The sequence below is a fragment of the Lithobates pipiens genome, unplaced genomic scaffold (genome assembly GCF_037356315.1).
Source record: "Lithobates pipiens isolate NorthernLeopardFrog02 unplaced genomic scaffold, aLitPip1_a1.2 Scaffold_22, whole genome shotgun sequence".
In the NCBI taxonomy this organism is placed as follows: Eukaryota; Metazoa; Chordata; class Amphibia; order Anura; family Ranidae; genus Lithobates; species Lithobates pipiens.
The window spans coordinates 24,441,920-24,463,833 of record NW_027507784.1 but is presented as its reverse complement, the minus strand read 5'-3'; the positions used below and the strand labels follow the sequence as shown (position 1 = coordinate 24,463,833).

At 47.2% G+C, this 21,914-nt stretch overlaps 1 protein-coding gene across 1 annotated transcript in view; it reads right to left on the bottom strand.

Annotated features, from left to right (window-relative positions):
• Nucleotides 1–2,382: 2,382 nt before the first annotated feature.
• Nucleotides 2,383–21,914, bottom strand: part of LOC143923410 (RING finger protein 112-like) — a 66,253-nt gene continuing 46,721 nt past the window's right edge. Inside the window, exon 12 of the mRNA XM_077447067.1 lies at nucleotides 2,383–4,761. Within this exon, the coding sequence (XP_077303193.1) occupies nucleotides 4,417–4,761 (345 nt within the window). The 3' untranslated portion in view covers nucleotides 2,383–4,416. The remainder of the gene's footprint in view (nucleotides 4,762–21,914) is intronic.

Below are 21,914 nucleotides of genomic sequence, written 5' to 3'. Positions count from 1 at the left end.
CCCAGCACAAAATCCCACCCAAACCCTCCTAGCACGTATCTTCTTTGCCCCCCCCCTCCCCCAATTCCCCCCTCCTAGAATAATACTTATCCCATGTCGAACTACAAATATCCCCTTCCAACACAAATCCCCGCTTTCCCAGTCTCCTTGTGGCCCACCAACCTCACATGATACAATAGTACCCAGGACAGTCACCCCTCCTTCCCACCCCTTGTTCCGGCCCTGCTGTCATCCTATCAAGGACCCCAGAGCCAGAGCTGTAAGAGAGGCCTTCCTCAACTCTTCAGGCTCCACCACCGGGTACGTTACAGGGGGAAAACAGGAGGACCAGGTATATGCGGAGCAGAGAGAGTGTATTTGCCGGCTGCAGTCTGTTGTTTGCTTGTGTGACGGACTGGGGTTTATATGGTCCCAAAACAGACACCCCAAAGCAAAGTACATATTCATTTTTTTTTTTTATATTTCTAAACATCTCCCTTCTATTCTATTAATAACCAGTAGATGGCAGAGAAGGTACACAAACAGAGTCTATATAAGGCCACACACCATGTGACTGGAAATTAAACTACTTCCAGCCATAAAGTCAGTGGTCATATCTCATGCTGTTTGTGTGATTCTTTGCAGGTATGTACTCTAAATTGTTCCTAATCTGTATTAACCTGTGATAGAAAGATTCCTAAACATCTTGAGCAGATGCAGAAAAAGTCTCAGCAGATTTTATGCTATAGTTTTGCTGTAATTAGAAGTTTAGAACAGCATGTGGGAGAAACAAGTGAAAAGTGCATAAGAACATGAAAATACTGCATTAGTCAGAACAAATGTCTATGATAAACACTAAACCTTTCTAAATAGGTATATTTAAACCTGATTTATTGGAAATGGCATAGATTTATAGAAGCACATGTTTTCTGTTATTTAATATAGAAAAAAACCTATTGTATGTAAAGCTTATGTATTGCATCATACAGACATGCAATGTGCACCATCTAGTGGTTAAAAAAGAGTACTACCATGAAAATATTTGTATTAAAGCAATGCATTGCTAGTATGATTATTGCACACTTAAAGTGTACCAGAGAGATAAAGATAATTATCTATAACACTGAATAACAGGGATATATATGTTATTAAATTTAGTAATGTTCATTGTTATAACTACGTTTTAAAATACTTTAGTTAAAATCGGTATTATATATATTGTTAATGTTTATAAACATGTGACTATAAAAATGTAAAATATGTATTGTTATGTAAAAATTAAACTACTTCCAGCCATAAAGTCAGTGGTCATATCTCATGCTGTTTGTGTGATTCTTTGCAGTCCACGCCAAGCTGATCACCTTATCTCATCGCGTCTACAATCATCGGCTCTCTTAATTCACATTTTGAGGCCGGTAACACTTGGTTAGCACTCAATGCGCATGCGTGGGTGAAGTAATTGGTGCAAATAATATATTATTCGGGGGTGGTTATTCCCTATATCTATTGCACCTCTGCATTACCTTTTTTATTCCCCTAATTAGGTAGTCTATTAAAACTCTGATTACATGTTACTGTTGATATCACAATAATACAAGGTTTGCTATGAAACCAAACACACGGCTTAATAACAAAGTCTTATTTATTTCCCAAGAAAATAGAAAAGGCTAACATGAAAGTACTAAAAGATATTACAAACATATACCAACAAAACACATCATATCAGAATATCAAAGATACTTATCACAATGCTTTCCTTGAGGCTTTGTATGGCTGTGCTCAGATGTCAAAGAGAGCGAGCCATGCGGCTCGGAGAGTCACCAATGAAAAGGGTAGAGGCAAAGAGGTAGCTCTCTCACTCTCTCAGTCTTTTATACTTCAGACATACACCATCCGAACCAGGGGCGTAACTAGAACCTTCAGGGCCCCGATGCAAGGAACCCTGAAGGGCCCCCCTGAACCCCAGCCAGGGCCCTTCCCTCTGAGTCCAGCGGTGGAACTCCAGGGCGTGGTCACAGGTATGACCTTTGTGAGCCCTGTAGTTCCACCACTGGTATCAGTATTTTTTTTTTATATAAATTAATAAGAATGCGGCGCTACCTAAAAGTACTAAAACTTATAAATGAATAATAATCCCAAAATCAATATAAATCAAATAATATCGACTAAATGAAACATGGATATAATAAGAAATGAATCCATATAGATAATCCAAATAAAGATACGTGTGCACGCAATAAATGTGCAACAATTAGTGAATAAAAGTCTGTGAAAAATTATCAATCCAGTGATTAAATAGAAATAATTTGCATAAGTAATCCAAATATAAACAAGCGTATAAAAAATATATATATATATATATAAAAATGTATAAAAATATATAAAGTGAAAAATCCGTGAAAAAACAAATGTAGTGACTATTTAGATAATCAATATACACACGTGATTGTCCATAAATAAAGTGCACTGATGACTGATGAATTGCAAAAAATATACAAATAAAGTTCATGCAAAAAAGTGTGAAGAATCAATTCCCAAGAGTGGCAAATCACTGCAAACTTCAGTGCTTAATGGGTGCACCAACTATTTTCCCCAGCCTCTCACCTCCAATAGCTGGTAAACAGGCACTGTGTAAAAGGATAACTGCTGGCTTCTTAATCTTTCAGTCACACTGCTCCACCGCTGTTTGTATTTCACTGTAAGGTTATATATTATATGCCCTCCTAATAGCTCCAGGAAATCCAAGCCATATAAAGTGGAAAAACACAGAGGGCTTTCATGTGTAGTATCTTCGCTTTTTTATTGAAATAAACAGGTAAAATCCACACTTACATTCACAAATACAGCAGAGTGTGCAGCAATCGCGGACTTCCGGTTTCGGCCGTAAACCGGAAGTGATAGGTCCGACACCAAATTCCTTCCCTGACGCGTTGCGTTACAGAACGTAACTTTTTCAACTTTTTTTTTTTTACTCTTTTTTTTTACATTTTTAGGTGCCCCACTGGGGGACTGTCCCTAGGCAGGATGGGGTCCCCGTCCCCAGATGAGATGAGGTCCTTTTCTCCAGGGCAGATGAAGTTACTGCACCCAGGTGAGAAGGGGTCCCTGTCCCCAGGGGAGGTGGGGGTCCATGTCCCCACGTGAGAAGGGGTCCCTGTCCCCAGGGGGAGATGGAGGGGGTATGTAATGGTGTGTGTGGGGGGGGTGGGGTCCTCTCACTCCCCATGACCAAGCTGTAGGGCGCGCACTCATCCATGTTGGCCTGGGCTCCATCCAGTGTGCTGGACGGCAATCAGCATATCTCCCAGAAAGACCTTTCATCATCTGTGTATGACGGGGGAGGAGGGGGGCTGGCAGACAAGCCTGCAGTGTCCTCCGGGGGGCTCTCATAGGGCTGCACTGCATCTGTGTGCTTAAAGTTTGTTTACCCGGGAGAAGTATGCAGTGCAGTGTGGGCCGGACTCAGGGGGGGGGGACTCTGGCTGGGGAGAACAGACATCGGACTGAGCGGCAATGCATGGAGCAGGAGAGGGGTACTCTAAGGAGCCGGCCGAGGACACAGGTCATGCGGGGAATGCACTACTAAAGAGCAGCCAGTGTGATAGTCGAGCGTGGAGCTCTGCTAGTCACCCTCCACCTCCAGCCACCCGTGTGCATGGTGCACTGGTACCCCAAGCTGCCTATGCTGCTGCCGGCCATATGTAGAGGGGGCTGCATGGGCCCCCTGCATCACAGGGCCCAGTTGCGGTCGCGACTGCTGCACCCCCTATAGTTACGCCCCTGATCCGAACCCAACCTCAGTGCCATCCCATCTAGACTTTTGACAAATCAGTATTCATGGGGATTATATTACTGTCCTTCCTGCTCTATTGGCCTCTAGGGGCAGCATTGTCCACGTATCATCTCTGGGTGCCTGTTGATCCTTTAATCTTTGTCACCCACTAGGGATGAGCCGGTGTTTGATTTGAACCCATGTTCGAATTGAACATCAGCCGGTCGTCCATTCGTCGAAACCAGAACTTTGTGGGCCGTTCGCATCAAATTCGTGTGATACGAACGGCCCACAATGCACTGCGCCAGTCGCAGTGCATTGCTGGCTGTTGATTGGCCAAGCATGCACTGTGACCCCGCATGCTTGGCCAATCACAGCGCCAGCAGCGAGGAGAGCCATAATTGGCCACAGGCATCTATCTATAGTGAGAGAGTTTTGACAGGAGAGAGGGGACGGCGCTCCTGCGCCCTTTATAGACGCCGCTACTGCCTATATGTAAGACTTATTATAGGCTTACCTATAGGCAAAAGTGGTTATAAAGGGTTTACAACCACTTTAACGTGAATACGGAGGCCCCTTTCACACAAAACAAAACATTGTTGTGTCTTTTTTTTTTTTTCTTTTCCATGTGTCCAATAATGCCACCAACATCCACTCCAACAGCTCTAACTGCGAGGGGCCCTCTGACCACCGCTATGGTTGTGCAGTCCAATAAACCCGACTTCCCCTGCAATCGGGCCAACCATGCCCAGGGCTGTGCCTCCTATGGCACTGCCAATATTTATTGTACACATGGTGAAGCGCTTTGAATATTTGTCACAGAAACGTTCTTGTTTTTCTGTCAACTGAGATGTCATTTCCTCCATGAGCAGCTCCTTCTCCGCAGCGTTATCTCCTCTCAGGCTTAGCGTATATTTTTCCTGAAATTGAATGATCTTCTTGCTGACCCTGGACTTCATCTCAGGTGGCCTCACTCCAAAAATATCCAATGCAGAAGCATCATCGGGAGACTGTGGGAGGAAAAAAAAACAGTAAAACTTAAATGAAATGTTGGACTTGCCCAGGTTAATGTGAAACTAGAACTTCTGCTGCTACATATCACCTGCATTAAAACCTGGAATTTGTATATCTAAAAAGGAACATGCCACTTTGTATAATATTCTGGGGATTTTTATTTTATATATATATATATATATTCTTGTAGCACCCTGGGGTAAGGTCAGGGAGCTCCTCACCAAATTCCTTATCAGGAGAAGCTACCACAGTTTGGCCTTGTTGTACTTTTCTCTTCTACCACTAGGTGGACGGGCACTTGGTGGTACTAGATATGAGAAGGACAACTCAAGGTCAGGTTATGAGTATATGGGGTATCTCAGCCAATGGGCAGGGGTTTTCTTGAATCCTTTGGCCTGCTGGGAGAGCTTATATATTGGAGTGGAGTCAGGTGATCTTTGTTCTGTGCCATCCGGACTACCATCTGGGTGGACGTGTGTCGTCTGCCCTGGGCTGCTAGGCCGGGGATTGGGCCTATCCCGGGGGCAATTGGCTGTCAGGCTGTGTGAGGGCCTGTCCAGAAGTAAGAGGGCAGCGTTGGGTTGGGATTGCGGCTTGCAGCCCAACCAAAAGTGATGGTTCTGCCGGCCGGAGAACCTGTCGAGGTAGAAGGAAAGCTGTCCCCACTAAGGGACCAATCACCTTTACCAGGGACCACAGTGAGTAACTGAAGCAAGTCCCGGAGCAACATTCCCATCGAACGGGCACGGTCGAGAATCTGGAAAGTTCAGGCAGTGATCAAGTCAGGGACGCAACCAGCGGAGGTGACGCTTGCAGAGCAGCCTTGTGCGTCAAGCCAGGGACCGAGCCGGTCAGCGGGGGTGAAGCTTGAGAATTATCTGGAGTGCCAAGCTAGGGACCCAGCAGGGAAGCGTGGGTGAAGCTTGAGGGAGATACCACCGAAAAAGCCTTGAGGAGCTCCAGGGATTCAGAGTCAGTGAATTAGAGGGTCCAGTGAGAGACCAGGAGCTCAAGCGGCTGAAGAACTACAAGAAGAAGTTGTAGTAAAGCTGAGAGAATTGTTACGTTTGAACTAGAAACTGTTAATTACTGTTGCCATAGGAGACAGCAATCCTGAACATGCAGAAGTGGCGCCTTGCTGAGGCCTTTCCCTGTATGGCTGTCCTCCTATTGAAGTCCCAGAGTCTGCCACTTGAAATTGCTACTACTTAAAGAGGAAGTAAACCCTGATGAGTTTACTTCCTCTTTCATTCCCTGTAAAGGCAAAGCATAATGGACTACTATGCATCGCATAGTAGCCCATTATGTGTCACTTACCTGACACAGGAGCCAGCGAAGTCACCGCTGTCCCCTGTAGTTCCGAGCGTCCATCTTCTTGGTGGGTCTCCGTGGGTCTCGCTGCTCCGGCGCTGTGATTCGCCGGAGCAGCGATGACGTCACTCCCGTGCTTGCGCACGGGAGCCGAGACTCGCGGCATTGCCGTCATCGACGATGCCCCGCTCAGTGCACCTGCGCGCCGCTGTCTATGGCGCATGCGCCGTAGATAGCGGTGCCCGTCTTCGGGCAAATATCTCCTAAACCGCATAGGTGTGGGAGATATTTCTTGGACCTACAGGTAAGCCTTAATCTAGGCTTACCTGTAGGTCAAAGTGGTTTGTAAGGGTTTACAACCACTTTAAGGGTGTCCTGGCCCTAACCCTCCTTCCCCGGGCAAAATATAAAAAGGAATGTTAAAGAAATAAAACCTATTTTGCATCCAAGAAGTGTCTGGCGCCCAATGACTTTTACCGCTCTTGCACCCACTATGCCTCACAACCCACTACATCAGGGGTCTCAAACTGGTGGCCCTCCAGATGCTGCAAAACTACAAGTCCCATCATGCCATTGCCTTTGGGAGTCTTGCTCTTAACTGTCAGCCTTGCAATGCCTCATGGGGCTTTTAGTTTTTCAACAGCTGGAGGGCCACCAGTTTGAGACCCCTGCACTACATATTGAAGGAAGTCAGCTATCTTTGACCTTGAAGGTTCTCATTAGACTGGAAGAGGTGAGAGATTCTGCTACATTCTCTTAAAGAGATGAAGGCCAGATTGGACTTGAACCTAATAGAGTAAGGAAGGTTATAAATGTAGCACCCTCTAGTGTGTGCTATGAGTAGTGAGAGTAGGTAAAAAATATTACCAACTCCTCCCCTTTACAGATGTTTCCATGGCAACGACTCAAACACAGAGATGCTCCCCTAAGAAGTCTTTGTTACCTTGGGATCCTCCCATGATCCTATAACAATAAAGAAAATACAGGAAGAGCTTACACTAATGAGACCTGGAGGGGAGTCTCTCTGATGCACACAGAAAAGGCTTCTGTTAGAAAGAGTCCCCGGACATAGTAAAGAAGATGGTCAGAGACTGCAGACATGATACAAGAGATGGTCAGAGACTGCAGATATATCACAGGAGATGGTCAGAGACTGCAGACATGATACAGGAGATGATCAGAGACTGCAGATATATCACAGGAGATGGTCAGAGACTGCAGACATGATACAGGAGATGATCAGAGACTGCAGACATGATACAAGAGATGGTCAGAGACTGCAGATATATTACAGGAGATGGTCAGAAACTGCAGACATGATACAGGAGATGGTCAGAGACTGCAGACATGATACAAGAGATGGTCAGAGACTGCAGACATGATACAAGAGATGGTCAGAGACTGCAGATATATTACAGGAGATGGTCAGAAACTGCAGACATGATACAGGAGATGGTCAGAGACTGCAGACATGATACAAGAGATGGTCAGAGACTGCAGATATATTACAGGAGATGGTCAGAAACTGCAGACATGATACAGGAGATGGTCAGAGACTGCAGACATGATACAAGAGATGGTCAGAGACTGCAGATATATTACAGGAGATGGCCAGAGACTGCAGACATGATACAGGAGATGATCAGAGACTGCAGATATATTACAGGAGATGGTCAGAGACTGCAGTTCCTATGGACATTAGTAGATAATGGCCGATCGGCCCTCTTATCTGACCCAGCGATACAGCAACAATGGTTCTTCTGATCAGGAGTCAGCTCACTATGAATTGCCCGTGGGTAGCGCCCAGATCTGTATTCTGACAATGACTCCATTCCTTTCTTCCCCAGGGATGGCGCCAGGCTGTGTGTCTTTCCCTCTGGTGGTACAGAGCAGCGGGGTTCTCTCTCTGATGGTGTTCTCTCGGCACTGTCCTCTCCCTCTGGAGTCCTGGGTGTACTTCCCTGAAAGCTTTCCTGGGCTCCTGGCTCTCTCTCTTTCCAATTCAGCTGAGCCTGCTGTGTGGGCTGCAGTTACCATGTTACAGTGGGGCCGCCAGTCCTCGGGACTACATGTCCCACAATCCTCTTCTCTGTTCATTTTTTTATTCTATTTCTTCCCTGGCCAATATTAAAGCGGGGGAAGAAACATAGTGGGCATCTGTGCTGGTGGCAAGCGCCGCTCACTAGTACAGCAGTGCACGCGAGGAGGAGAGGGAGAGAGGTGGGGAGAAGAGCCAGCAGCTGGTCTCTCTCCACACAGACAGCCGCTCCGATCTCCGGCCGCTTCATTCTCCTCCTCTGACAGGAGGAGGGAGGGGGGATGGGCTTGGGCAGGAAACACAGAGAACCCTCTTCTTGTTGCTAACAGTGGCGGCAGTGGCGCAGTCTCTCCTCCTCTGATTCGCTCCTGTCAGTTTCCGGCGGAGAGCCACCTCGGGACACAGACAATGAGAGGAGGAGGGAGGGAAGCACTCCACCTTTGCTGCGCCTGGGTGAGCTGAACCCCACACACCCGCCCAGGATCAGCCCTGTCTTCATCCACCTTGCCCCGGGGGAATCTCTATGTGTGTATGCCAGTTGGGAGGACTGGCGGAAGCAAGCAGCCAGGCTGGTTGGTAGTCTTCTGCAGCGGTAGAACTGGGCTCAGTGTCTACAGGGAAGCAAAAAGAGACGCTGATCACTCCACAATGTGCTACTCTATCCAAAAGAGGGACGGGAGGTTCCTACCCAGTGAAGGGTTGTTGCTGAATTAACAAAGAATCTGTTCATTTCCCAGAAGTGAGCAGCAGATGCTGTACATAGGAACCAAGTTTGTGCAGGAGGAAGGAAGAAGAACATTTTTGTAAATAGGGAGTAAGAATCCCTGAATTGTCGTAGTTGTTACTGAGCATCCTCTAGCCTTACCCCATCCAAATTATCATCCCCTAATAAAACCACAAAAAAACAAGCCAAAGACTGATTTCTGTGCCTGGATGAAAGAAGATAATGCTGTGTGACTGGCTGTGCAGCAGTGGGGAACCCCGACATTAACGACTCCTATGGGGGTAGTGCTATATAACCTCAAACACATTTTTTTTGCCATCTCTGTCTAATTGGGGAGACTAGACTTATGAAATTCAAGATTCCCAAAATTCTAAATTCCTGAAATTCAAAATTACAGAAATTCGAAAATTTGAAAATTTGGAAATTTGAAAATCCAAAAAATTTAAATCTGAACATTCAAAAGAATGAAAATCTGAAAACTCAAAAACCGAAAATCTGAAATAATAACCAACTAATAATAAATATTAAATTATAGGTATTGAAATTTCATTTCAAATTTGGCTGTTAGTGAACGTAACGAGTACAAATTCATCTGAAGTTAAGAATTATCTGAAATACTGTATGCCGTATCTAAACTAATGGAATGTAACAATCTAATAATAATAATAAATATTAATAATAAAACCTTTGTATTATTTTTATATATTATTAATTTGTTCTATTTCACATTTCTGAATTTCCGAATTTTCAAATTCCGAAAATCCAAAAATTCAGAAATTCGGAAATTCGGCATTTGAAAATTCGGAATCCAAAAATTTGGAAATTCAGAATTTGAAATTTGGAATTCAGAAATTAGAAAATTTGGAGATTTGAAAATCCAAATTTTCGCATCTCCGAATTTCCAAATTTTCAAATTTCCCAAAAAAAGCAAAAAAACAAACAAAATTTTTGTCAGTGCACATGTCTAACATCAACCCCCTAAGACACACAGACAAAGAGCGGCTCAGCCTCACCATAAAATGCATGAAGGTACAAATCCTTGAACCTTTACAATCACTTGAAACTTAAAAAGAAAAAAATATATATTTATATTTTTTGTAATGTTGCATAGAAAAACATTACAAATCTCTCACAAGCTATAGTAGAATATGTGATATAGGACAATTCAATGGCTCCATCGCCATCCTTCGAGTCATTGGATCTTCATAGGGGAAGGTCAGAGATGCTCACCTTGTATGAGCAGAGGAGAGCGCTCCCTATTCCTCTATCCCAAGCAGGGCCGGATTAACATAGGGGCTATTGGAGCTGCAGCTCCAGGCCCCTTTCTCAAGATTTGCCCATTTGCCAAAAAAAAAAAAAAAAAAAAAAATCACAAAAGAAAAAAAAAAAAAAAGATCGACTTCGAGAATTGTAGCTCGGCGATCAGGAGTCACAGAGACCCCACCTTTGGGGGGTAGGTAGCTAAAGACCCACTCCAGCACTGGTTCAAATATGGGGCTGCTATCATCTATGGTTCCGGAGATACGGGGCTCCTTGCGCAGCCTGTCAGAAGCTGCATACAGAGCGGCAGTATAAATACAGCTGGAACACTCTGCAGCAGACTGAGAGGATGACCTCACAGAGCTTATAATAATTATTTGTATATTACTTATGATAATTAACCCCTTGCCACCCAGGCCCATTCTGAGACTTCTCTCCTACATGTAAAAATCATCATTTTTTTTATGCTAGAAAATTACTCAGAACCCTCAAGCATTATATATTGTTTTAGCCGACACCCTATGGAATAAAATGGTGGTCTTTGCAACTTTTTATGTTACACGATATTTGCGCAGCAATTTTTCAAACTTTTTTTTGGAAAGAAACTGTTTCATTCATAAAAAAAACCACTAAATTTAACACGATTTTGCTTTACATTTTTTACAGGTTACATGTTTAGAGTTACAGAGGAGGTCTAGTGCTAGAATTATTGCTCTCGCTCTAATGATCGTGGCGTATGTAACCTGTGTGTATCTGGCTCTGATACTAACCAGTGCCTACCCAGGGACTGACTAGTATCTCCCCCCAGCCTGTCCCCACACACCCTCTCACCTGCTGACCTGTGAATGGGACAATCACTCCCGCAGTGTTATTGTGTTCTGCCAGTCAATACAATGATTAGTGTTGCTAACTATAGCTGGCAGCACTGATTGTTTTGGGGAAAACCTGACAGGCTGGTTGTACTCAAGTTGGTTAATAGGTTGACTTGTGTAAAACCAGCTAGTCCATACATAGATCGACTATGGCTGGCCTTTGCTTAATTGGTGTAATTTCAATCCATGTCTGGCCCGCTTAACCACTACACTGTCCCTATACATCCTTCCACAAACCTTTACATTTTTCCTTCCCAGATTACTTCATCCTCCTCGCCTATACATAGTGCCCACTGTCATACCCTCCACACTTCTCTCCTGTACATACTGCTCACTGTCATACCCTCCACACTCCTCTCCTATTCATAGTGCCCACTGTCATATCCTACACACTTCTCTCCTATTCATAGTGCCCACTGTCATACTCTCCACACTTCTCTCCTATACATAGTGCCCACTGTCATACCCTCCACACTTCTCTCCTATACATAGTGCCCACTGTCATATCCTACACACTTCTCTCCTATACATAGTGCCCACTGTCATACTCTCCACACTTCTCTCCTATACATAGTGCCCGCTGTCATACCCTCCACACTTCTCTCCTATACATAGTGCCCACTGTCATATCCTACACACTTCTCTCCTATACATAATGCCCGCTGTCATACTCTCCACACTTCTCTCCTATACATAGTGCCCGCTGTCATACTCTCTACACTTCTCTACTATACATAGTGCCCGCTGTCATACTCTCTACACGCCTCTCCTGTACATAGTGCCCGCTGTCATACTCTCCACACTTCTCTCCTGTACATACTGCTCACTGTCATATCCTACACACTCCTCTCCTATACATAACGCCCGCTGTCATATCCTACACACTCCTCCTCTCTTGTAAATAGTGCCCACTGTCATACACTTCTCTCCTGTACATATTGCCCACTGTCATACCCTCCATACTCCTCTCCTATACATACTACTCACTGTCATACCCTCCATACTCCTCTCCTATACATAATGCCCACTGTCATACCTCCAACACTTCTCTCCTATGCATAGCACCCACTGTCATACCCTCCGCACTCCTCTCCTGTACATACTACCCACTGTCATACCCTCCGCACTCCTCTCCTGTACATACTACTCACTGTCATACCCTCCATACTTCTCTCCTATACATAGTGCCCACTGTCATACCTCCAACACTTCTCTCCTATACATAGCGCCCACTGTCATACTCTCCACACTCCTCTCCTGTACATACTACTCACTGTCATACCCTCCATACTCCTCTCCTATACATAGTGCCCACTTCATACCCTCCCTCCACACTTCTCTCCTGTACATAGTGCCCACTGTCATGCCCTCCACACTCCTGTACATATTGTTCACTGTTATATCCTCCACACTCTTCTCTTATACATAGTGCCCAATGTCATACCCTCTACACTCCTCTGCTGTGCATACTGCCCACTGTCATACCCTTCACTAGGGATGAGCTTCGTGTTCGAGTCGAACGTACGTTCGACTCGAACATTGGCTGTTCGTCCGTTCGGCGAAGTCCGAACATTTTGGTCCGTTCGCGTCAAATTCGTGTGGCGCTCACGGACCACAATGCACTGCGATGGCGCAGTGCATTGCTGGCTCATGATTGGCCAAGCATGCACTGTGACCCCGCATGCTTGGCCAATCGCAGCGCCAGCAGCGAGGAGAGCCATGATTGGCCACAGGCAGGATGCCTGTGGCCAATCATAGCTCAGGCTGTGTAGTGCACGCCCCACACTATATAAGGCCGCCATCGTGGCGGCCTCGTGTAGTGTGTTGGCGTCTGAAGCAGTGGGTGTTCTGTGTACCTTCAACACAGTACACACCGATCGTTTTCGGCCGATTTTCTATCTTGCTGTTGTGTAGTGGTTATTGTCTGCGTGCCCTGACCGCAGTATACACCTCTATATTCACCTCACCTATATAGCTAGTGATCTATCTTTAATAATAGAGCTTGCAGTCAGTAGTGTTAGGAGATGCGTGCTGTCTGCGTGCTCTGTACCCAGTACATACCGCTATATCCACCTACATAGCTGTTCTCTATTTGAGCCCACTTGCCATCTGCAGGAGTTATTGGAAGTTGTGTGTGCCTCCAGCACAGCACAGTATACATCTGTATATACCCCTTTATCTCTGGTGTTCTATAATAAAGGCATCTGCAGGAGTTAGTGGGTGTTGTGTCCCTCCAGCACAATATACACTACCCAACTGCTGTTTTACCCAACTCCCTTCAGGCCATTGCCTCTCCTTGCTGGCCTTCCAGACATGGTAGACAGGCGCGAGCCGATAAAAGAGGGCAAGCAGGCTCTGTGTCTAGAGACAACAGTGCTGGTCGTGGACGCGGTGCATTGTCATCAGCATGCGGCCATGGGACATGCTTGTCCTTCTTTTCGGCAGCTGGACATGTTGAACCGCAACATGCCAACGACTTGGTAGAGTGGATGACCAAGCCCTCTTCATCCTCCTCATCCTCTCTCACCCAGTCTCAGGGTAGTAGCAAAGCAGCTGCCAACGCATCGTCTTCCCTCCTCTCAATGTCATCATCAGTGACTCCTTCCCTAGACCCACCACGTCCTCCTGAGGAGTCTCCTGAACTCTTTGAGCACAGTGTTGGGTACATGCTCCAGGAGGATGCCCAGTGTTTTGTGGGCTCTGATGATGACACTCAGCTAGAGGAAGGCAGTAGCGTGAGCGCAGAGAGAGGGGATGCTCAAGAAGAACAGCAATCTGGCAGTCATGTTCCACAAGCTGCAGCATACTGCCAGGTTTGCTACAGCGATGAAGAGGGAGGGGATGATGAGGGCACTGACTCCACGTGGGTGCCTGGAAGGAGAGAGGAGGAGGAGGAGGAGGAGGCACATGTCCAACGAGGCAGGATGCCCTCCGGGGGCCAGCTTAGGGGCAGCACACCGACTGAATCACACCGCAGAGCTCCGCCTGTGCAGAGCGCTGCCTCTGCGCGTTATTCTAAAAGTTCTTTGGTGTGGGCCTTTTTTGAGATGAGTGCATCAGATCGCACCACTGCTATTTGCAACATATGTCTCAAGCGTATCTCACGTGGCCAAAACATCAGCCGCTTGGGCACCACATGCTTGACCAGACATATGTTGACCTGCCATGCAGCTCGTTGGCAAGCGTACCTCAAAGACCCACACCAAAGAACAAAGCGGACCTCTCCTTGCTCCTCATCAGCTGGCATCTCCAACCCCACTAGACCTTCAGTCCTCTCTGAAACCTGCTCTGAGAGGAATGAAGGTGTAGAATTAGGTGTGTCACAGCCAAGTGCTTCCGGGAACTCTGCTAGCAGTACACCCATGTCCGATTATAGCAGGCAAATGTCCCTGCCCCAGCTGCTGGACCGGCGGAAGAAGTTCACTCCCAGCCATCCACATGCCCAGCGGTTGAATGCTAGCTTGGCTAAATTGCTAGCACTTCAACTGCTGCCTTTTCAGTTGGTAGACTCGGCCCCCTTCCGAGAGTTTGTACAATGTGCGGTTCCTCAGTGGCAGGTCCCCAAACGCCACTTTTTCTCACGGAAGGCGATTCCGGCTCTCTACCGGCATGTGGAAGGCAATGTCCTTGCCTCGCTGGACAGGGCGGTCAGCGGTAGGGTGCATATTACCGCTGACTCATGGTCCAGCAGGCATGGACAGGGACGTTACCTGTCTTTCACGGCCCATTGGGTCACTCTTCTGGCAGCTGGGAAGGATGCAGGACAAGGTGCAGTAGTGTTGGAGGTTGTTCCGCCACCATGCCTCCAAAATGCTACTATTGGTTGTGACAAACCTCTCTCCTCCACCCCCTCCTCTTCTTCTTCCTCCATGGCCTCTTCCAGTGCTCTGTCCTCAGAACCAGCGGTGCTCCGTAGGCGTTCCAGGGGCTACGCAAGTACGCAGGCAAAACGATGCCATGCCGTGCTTGCGCTGGTTTGTTTGGGGGACAGGAGCCACACTGGGGCGGATGTTTTGTCAGCTCTGCAGGGGCAGGCCGAGAGGTGGTTGACGCCACACCAGCTTAAGCCAGGAATGGTGGTTTGCGACAATGGCACCAACCTCCTCTCCGCCCTCCGACAGGGACAACTGACCCATGTGCCCTGTGTAGCTCACGTCCTTAACCTGGTGGTGCAGCGGTTCTTGGGCAGGTACCTCGGCTTACAGGATGTCCTGAAGCAGGCCAGGAAAGTCTGTGTGCATTTCCGCCGATCATTTAATGCCTGTGCTCGGCTGGCTGAGCTCCAAAAGGAGTTGAACCTGCCCAAGAACCGCCTTATATGTGACATGCCCACCAGATGGAACTCAACATTGGCCATGCTGCAGTGGCTGCACATGCAGCAGAGGGCCATCAATGAGTACCTGTGCGACTACGGCACCAGGACAGGGTCAGAGGAGCTCGGTTTTTTCTCACCACGCCAGTGGGGCATGATCAGGGATGCATGCACTGTCCTGTCACCGTTTGAGGAGGCCACAAGGATGGTGAGCAGTGACAGTGCATGCATCAGTGACACTGTACCTCTTGTCCACCTCTTGGAGCATACACTGCGTGGAATAATGGACAGGGCACTTGAGGCAGAACAGAGGCAGGAAGAGGAGGACTTCCTTGCCTCTCAAGGCCCCCTTTATCCAGACAGTGTTCCTGCTGTGCCACCCATCACACAGGAAGAGGATGAGGAGGAGGAAGAGGAGGAGGAGGATGATTGTGTCAGCATGGAGGTGGAGGCTGGCACTCAGCATCAGCAGCAGCAGCAGCAGCAGTCTTGTAGGGATGATTTACAGTCCCAAGAAACACGTGGACTTGTACGTGGCTGGGAGGAGGTAGCTGCGGATCATGTTGTCCTAAGTGACCCAGAGGACTCCGGACCGAATGCCTCAGCTAACCTACGCTGCATGGCCTCCCTGATCCTGCAAAGCCTGCGGAAGGATCCTCGTATTCTTCGGATCAAGGAGAGGGACCATTACTGGCTGGCCACTCTCCTTGATCCACGGTACAAGGGTAAGGTTGCCGACCTTATCTTGCCATCGCAGAGGGAGCAGAGGATGAGACATCTCCAGGAGGCCTTGCAGAAAGGTCTGTGCAACGCGTTCCCAGAGACTGGGAGGTTACAAACTCCTGGTCCTGGACAACGTGTTGCTGAGGCATCAGTCAGAAGGAACGGTGGAGAAGGTGGCCGTCTGACTGATGCTTTCAGACAATTTTTTAGTCCGCAGCCCCAAGGTATGATCGGTTCCAGCACCCATCGCCAGCGTCTGATTTACATGGTGCAGGAATACCTAGGGGCAAGGTCAGACTTGGACACCTTTCCCACCGAAAATCCTCTGGCTTACTGGGTCTTGAGGATGGATCACTGGCCAGAGCTTGCACAGTATGCAATTGAGCTACTGGCCTGTCCTGCATCCAGCGTTCTTTCGGAACGCACCTTCAGTGCTGCTGGTGGCTTTGTTACCGATCACAGGGTGCGCCTGTCCACCGAATCAGTTGATCGACTGACCTTCATCAAGATGAATCAGTCTTGGATCACCCACAGCTACCAAGCACCTGAAGCTGATGTAACAGAATAATTTTTTTTTAAATACCACATCCCTTCAAGACTGCCTATGCTGATGCTGAGTGACTGTCCTGTTATGTTGATTGTCTATCCTCTTCCTCCTCCGCTGATATGTTGGAAGAACATTTCTGGTTCTGGTTGATGCCATCAGCCCAATTTTTCTTCCCCTGTTTAACAGGGGCGTTTAAGTACAATTTTTGATGCAATGCTTTGCAGCAGGGCTAATTCCTGCAATAAAACTAGAGTATATGGGAGAGGTTGCAGTGTCGTGGCACCAGCACCAGTGCCTAAGGCCCAATTTTTCTGCCCCTGTTTAACAGGGGCGTTTAAGTACAATTTTTGATGCAATGCTTTGCAGCAGGGCTAATTCCTGCATTAAAACAAGAGTATATGGGAGAGGTTGCAGTGTGGTGGCACCAGCACCAGTGCCTAAGGCCCAATTTTTCTGCCCCTGTTTAACAGGGGCGTTTAAGTACGATTTTTGATGCAATGCTTTGCAGCAGGGCTAATTCCTGCAATAAAACTAGAGTATATGGCAGAGGTTGCAGTGTGGTGGCACCAGCACCAGTGCCTAAGGCCCAATTTTTCTGCCCCTGTTTAACAGGGGCGTTTAAGTACAATTTTTGATGCAATGCTTTGCAGCAGGGCTAATTCCTGCAATAAAACTAGAGTATATGGCAGAGGTTGCAGTGTGGGGGCACCAGCAGCAGTGCCTAAGGCCAAATTTTTCTGCCCCTGTTTAACAGGGACATGTAATTACAATTCTTGATATAATATTTCACAGGAGGGCCCCTTCCTGTGCCCACCCAGAGTAACTGTGAGGACTTATAGTGTTGTGGCACCAGCACCACAACCACCAAAGGTCAATTTTTCTACCACTGTTCAACAATGGCATGTAATTACAATTCTTGATATAATCGTTCACAGCAGGGCGCTCCAGCGCCCACCAAGAGTCACTTTGAGGGCTTACAATGTTGTGGCAAAACCAACACCTTGTTCCGCCATTTCTGCAGAGCATATAGGGCAGGCCCCTACTTTCAAACATCCAACTTACAAACATCTCCTACTTGCAAACGGAAGGAGACAACAGCAAGTGAGATGAAAAAAGATGGACGACAAAACAAATTATACAAGGGTGATAACCCTTCCCTATGTTTTCCAAAAAGCTTAAAAATAGTTTTTTTGACTGGAGCTACACTTTAAAAATGTAGCAGTTGAAAATTACAAACAGATTCAACTTAACACAACAAACCTACACAGTCCCTGTCTTGTTTGCACCGCCTGTATACTGCTGTTCTGAGTATATAGGGCCTGGGGGCCACACGCATTTCCTTTTTTTAATATGGGTACAGGGTTCCCCTTAATATGCGTACAAGACCCAAATAGGCTGGTAATGGGCAGGGAGGGCTACCCATGCCATTTTTGTCAATGATTTTCAACCATATTGCAGGAACCAGATATAACATTAAAACCGCAAGCAGTTTTAAATGGTGTTATTTCCGTTTAATGTCATTTTGTGCAGGGACTGTTCTAAACACGGGAAACACGTGGCACTTCACAGGCATACTACAGACACCCCCCAGGCACCATATTTAAAGGAATATTTCACTTTTTTTTTCACTTTAATCATCATTAAAATCAGTGCTCCCACCAAAACGGCCATTTTTAAAAACATTTTAGGCATTGACCCATGTCCCCTGGGGCAGGAGCCAGGTCCCCAGCCCTTTTTAGGACAGTATCTTGCATATTAGCCGTTAAAATTAGCACTTTTCATTTCGAACGTTCGAGTCCCATAGACTTCAATGGGGTTCTAACGTTCGTTCGAATTTGGGGTCCGTTCGAAAGTTCTGGTGCGAACCGAACCGGGGGGTGTTCGGCTCATCCCTACCCTTCACACTCCTCTCCTGTACATAGTGCCTTCTGCCATACCCTCTGCACTCCTCTCCTGTACATAGTGCCCACTGTTAGACCCTCCACATTCCTCTCCCTCACCTGCACATACTTCCCACTTTTATACCATCCATACTCCTCCCCTATGCCTCTTACCCACAAAAACTGTTCTTTAAAATTATACTGAATATCCTCAATGTTACCAGTTCTAGAATGGGCACTTTTGTCAGTTCAACTAAAGGAAACCTCACAGTCCTCATATTTGTTCTGCCCCATTATTAGTACTTATTTTATTTTGTAATTACTATTGTGATGTATAGAGGAACACGGGGGATGTCAGCTACTCTAATTATAGCACTTGTAAAGAAAAGCGTCCCTGAAAATATTTTTGAAATGTTGACAACTATGCACTTAGGCACTGCCCAAGGGCCACAGGGTCAGTAGGGGGCCCCATGAGAGGCTCGTGATATTAAAGCAGTAGTAAACTTTTCTAACATTACGACTTTTTAGAGGCCCTGGGGTAGGTTATGCCATAATGTACAAGTATGCCCAGCATATTAGCACATTAGGGTACACTTAAATTGTCAGACTGAGCCCTCCAGTGCTGTGCTGTGATCAACCGGCGGGGCCCGGGCACTTCCATCTTCACCCGGTCTTCCTTCTGGGTTCTGTGCCTTCGGTCACTTGCCTTGGCCGGGCTGCATTGATGTCATTCCCATCCTCTCTCTCTCACCCCCCCCCCCCCTTTCTCTCACATCCTCCCTCCCTTACCCCTCTTTCACCCCCTTTCTCTCTCTCTCTCTCTCTCTCTCTCTCTCTCTCTCTCTCTCTCTCATCCTCCCTCTCTCTCTTTAATTTAATTTGTTATCACAAAAAATAGTTAGCATTTTTATTTATTTATTGTTTATAAAAGGCCCCACCAAAATCCTCAGCACCAGGCCCATGATGTTCTTAATCTGGCCCTGATCCCAAGTGTGGCCAACCAGTGGCTCGGGGGCCACATGTGGCCCGTGGAGCCCTTTGATGTTGCCCGCGACCTCCTGCTCTGGAATGGTGGGTTAGTAAGCCCAGATCACAGGTTGCCGACCCGTCATACCACAGCATTGGTGTTGTGAATGAAGCTGGTGGTAGAGGAAGAAAACGGCTGCAGAGCAGAGCCCATAAGCCGATGCTTCCTGTACAGCGTCGGCTTTTGCCACAGGCAGAGTCTATGGCAAAGTTCAGTTAACCCACAGCACTACCCTGCACCCGCGGTGTGGGTAATCATCAGTGTGAAAGCAGTTTAGGCCCCTTTTCACAAGATCGGCCCTACCCAATCGGACCCTCAATTCACCTCTACAGAGCGGCAGATGTAAACAGACTTGTCCGTTTACACCCGCCTGCCTCCAATCCAGTCCTAAAAATCTGATAAAAAAAATAGAAGGGAGTTTGCCCCCTTCCATCTGGGTGAATCGGATCAGAGAGCCTATAGTGTAGCCGTGACTTGTCACCAAGTTGCTTAAGGTGGTTGTAAACCATTACAACCAACTTTGACCTACAGATAAGCCTAGATTAAGGCTTACCTGTAGGTCCAAGAAATATCTCCTAAACCTACACGGTTTAGGAGATATTTGCCCGAAGACAGGCACCGCTGTCTATGGCGCATGCGCCGTAGACAGCGGCGCGCAGGAGCACTTAGCGCGCCGCGGTCAACGCCGATACGCCGCAAGTGGCGGCTCCCGTGCGCATGCGCGGGAGTGACGTCATCGCGGCTTCGCCGAATGACAGCGGCGGAGCAGCGAGACCCCACCAAGAAGATGGATGCGCCGGACTACAAGGGACAGCGGTGACTTCGCTGGCTCCTGTGTCAGGTAAGTGACATATAATGGACTACTGTGTGATGCATAGTAGTCCATTATGCTTTACCTTTGAAGGGAATGAAAGAGGAAGTAAACTCATCGGGGTTTACTTCCTCTTTAGGTGGCCCTCGCTCTTAAAACAGTTGGGCACCCCTGCTCTATCCTCTTCTCAGACTCCTTTATTATTCATTCCTCTTTGCTTCTATTCTGATTGCTCTTTTACGTCTTTACAGTATTTTCCTGTCTGACTCCTGCTTATTGCAATCAACTCAGCTAATCTGAATGCTAATTATTCCTCCTCTTATGGACCATCTAGTGAAATGTCTCCTGTACTCAGGGCTCGAGTGCTGCGGGAACGCATGGGAACGGCGTTCCCGTACTATTTCCACAGCGGGAACGCCGTTCCCATTAGCTGTCTGAGGGCTGAGGCTATGCAGCGCGTAGTCTGCGCCGCTCCTCAGCCGCCGAGTGACTGGTTGCTAGGCAGGGGCCGCTCCGCATCTAGCAACCGGTCACATGACTTCGGCCGTGCACGTGGGCACGCACTGGCACGAGTCAGTGGGCAGTGTGACACACGCTGCGCGCCTGCTTGGATACGGAGTTCCGGACTGTCCCCCCCTCTCCCCTCTACCCAGTGCCAGACAGTCCTGGCCTCCTGGGGCCACAGCACTTTTCCAGTTTACTTCTCCCCCGAGAACAGAAGGGAAGAGAATACCAGGTTAGTCACTAAGTTGCATTCTGCAATACCCTGCCAATACTCATCAATACTCTGCAATACCCTGCCAATACTCATCAATACTCTGCAATACCCTATCAGTATCAATACTCTGCAATACCCTATCAATACTCTGCAATACCCTATCAATACTCTGCAATACCCTGCCAATACTCTGCAATACCCTATCAATACTCTGCAATACCCTATCAATACTCTGCAATACCCTATCAGTATCAATACTCTGCAATACCCTGCCAATACTCTGCAATACCCTATCAATACTCTGCAATACCCTATCAATACTCTGCAATACCCTATCAATACTCTGCAATACCCCGCCAATACTCTGCAATACCCCGCCAATACTCTGCAATACCCCGCCAATACTCTGCAATACCCCACAAATACTCTGCAATACCCCGCCAATACTCTGCAATACATACCCTGCCAATACTCTGCAGTACCCTATCAATACTCTGCAATACTCTGTCAATACTCTGCAATACCCTGCCAATACTCTGCCAATACATACCCTGCCAATACTCTGCAATACCCTGCCAATACTCTGCAATACCCTGCCAATACTCTGCAATACATACCCTATCAATACTCTGCAATACCCTGCCAATACTCTGCAATACCCCATCAATACTCTGCAATACTGTGCCAATACTCTGCAATACCTTGCCAATACTCTGCAATACCCTGCCAATACTCTTCAATACTCTGCCAATACTCTTCAATACTCTGCCAATACTCTGCAATACCCCATCAATACTCTGCAATACTGTGCCAATACTCTGCAATACCTTGCCAATACTCTGCCAATACCCTGCCAATACTCTGCCAATACACACCCTGCAATACCCTATCAATACTCTTTAATATCCTGGCAATACTCTGCAATA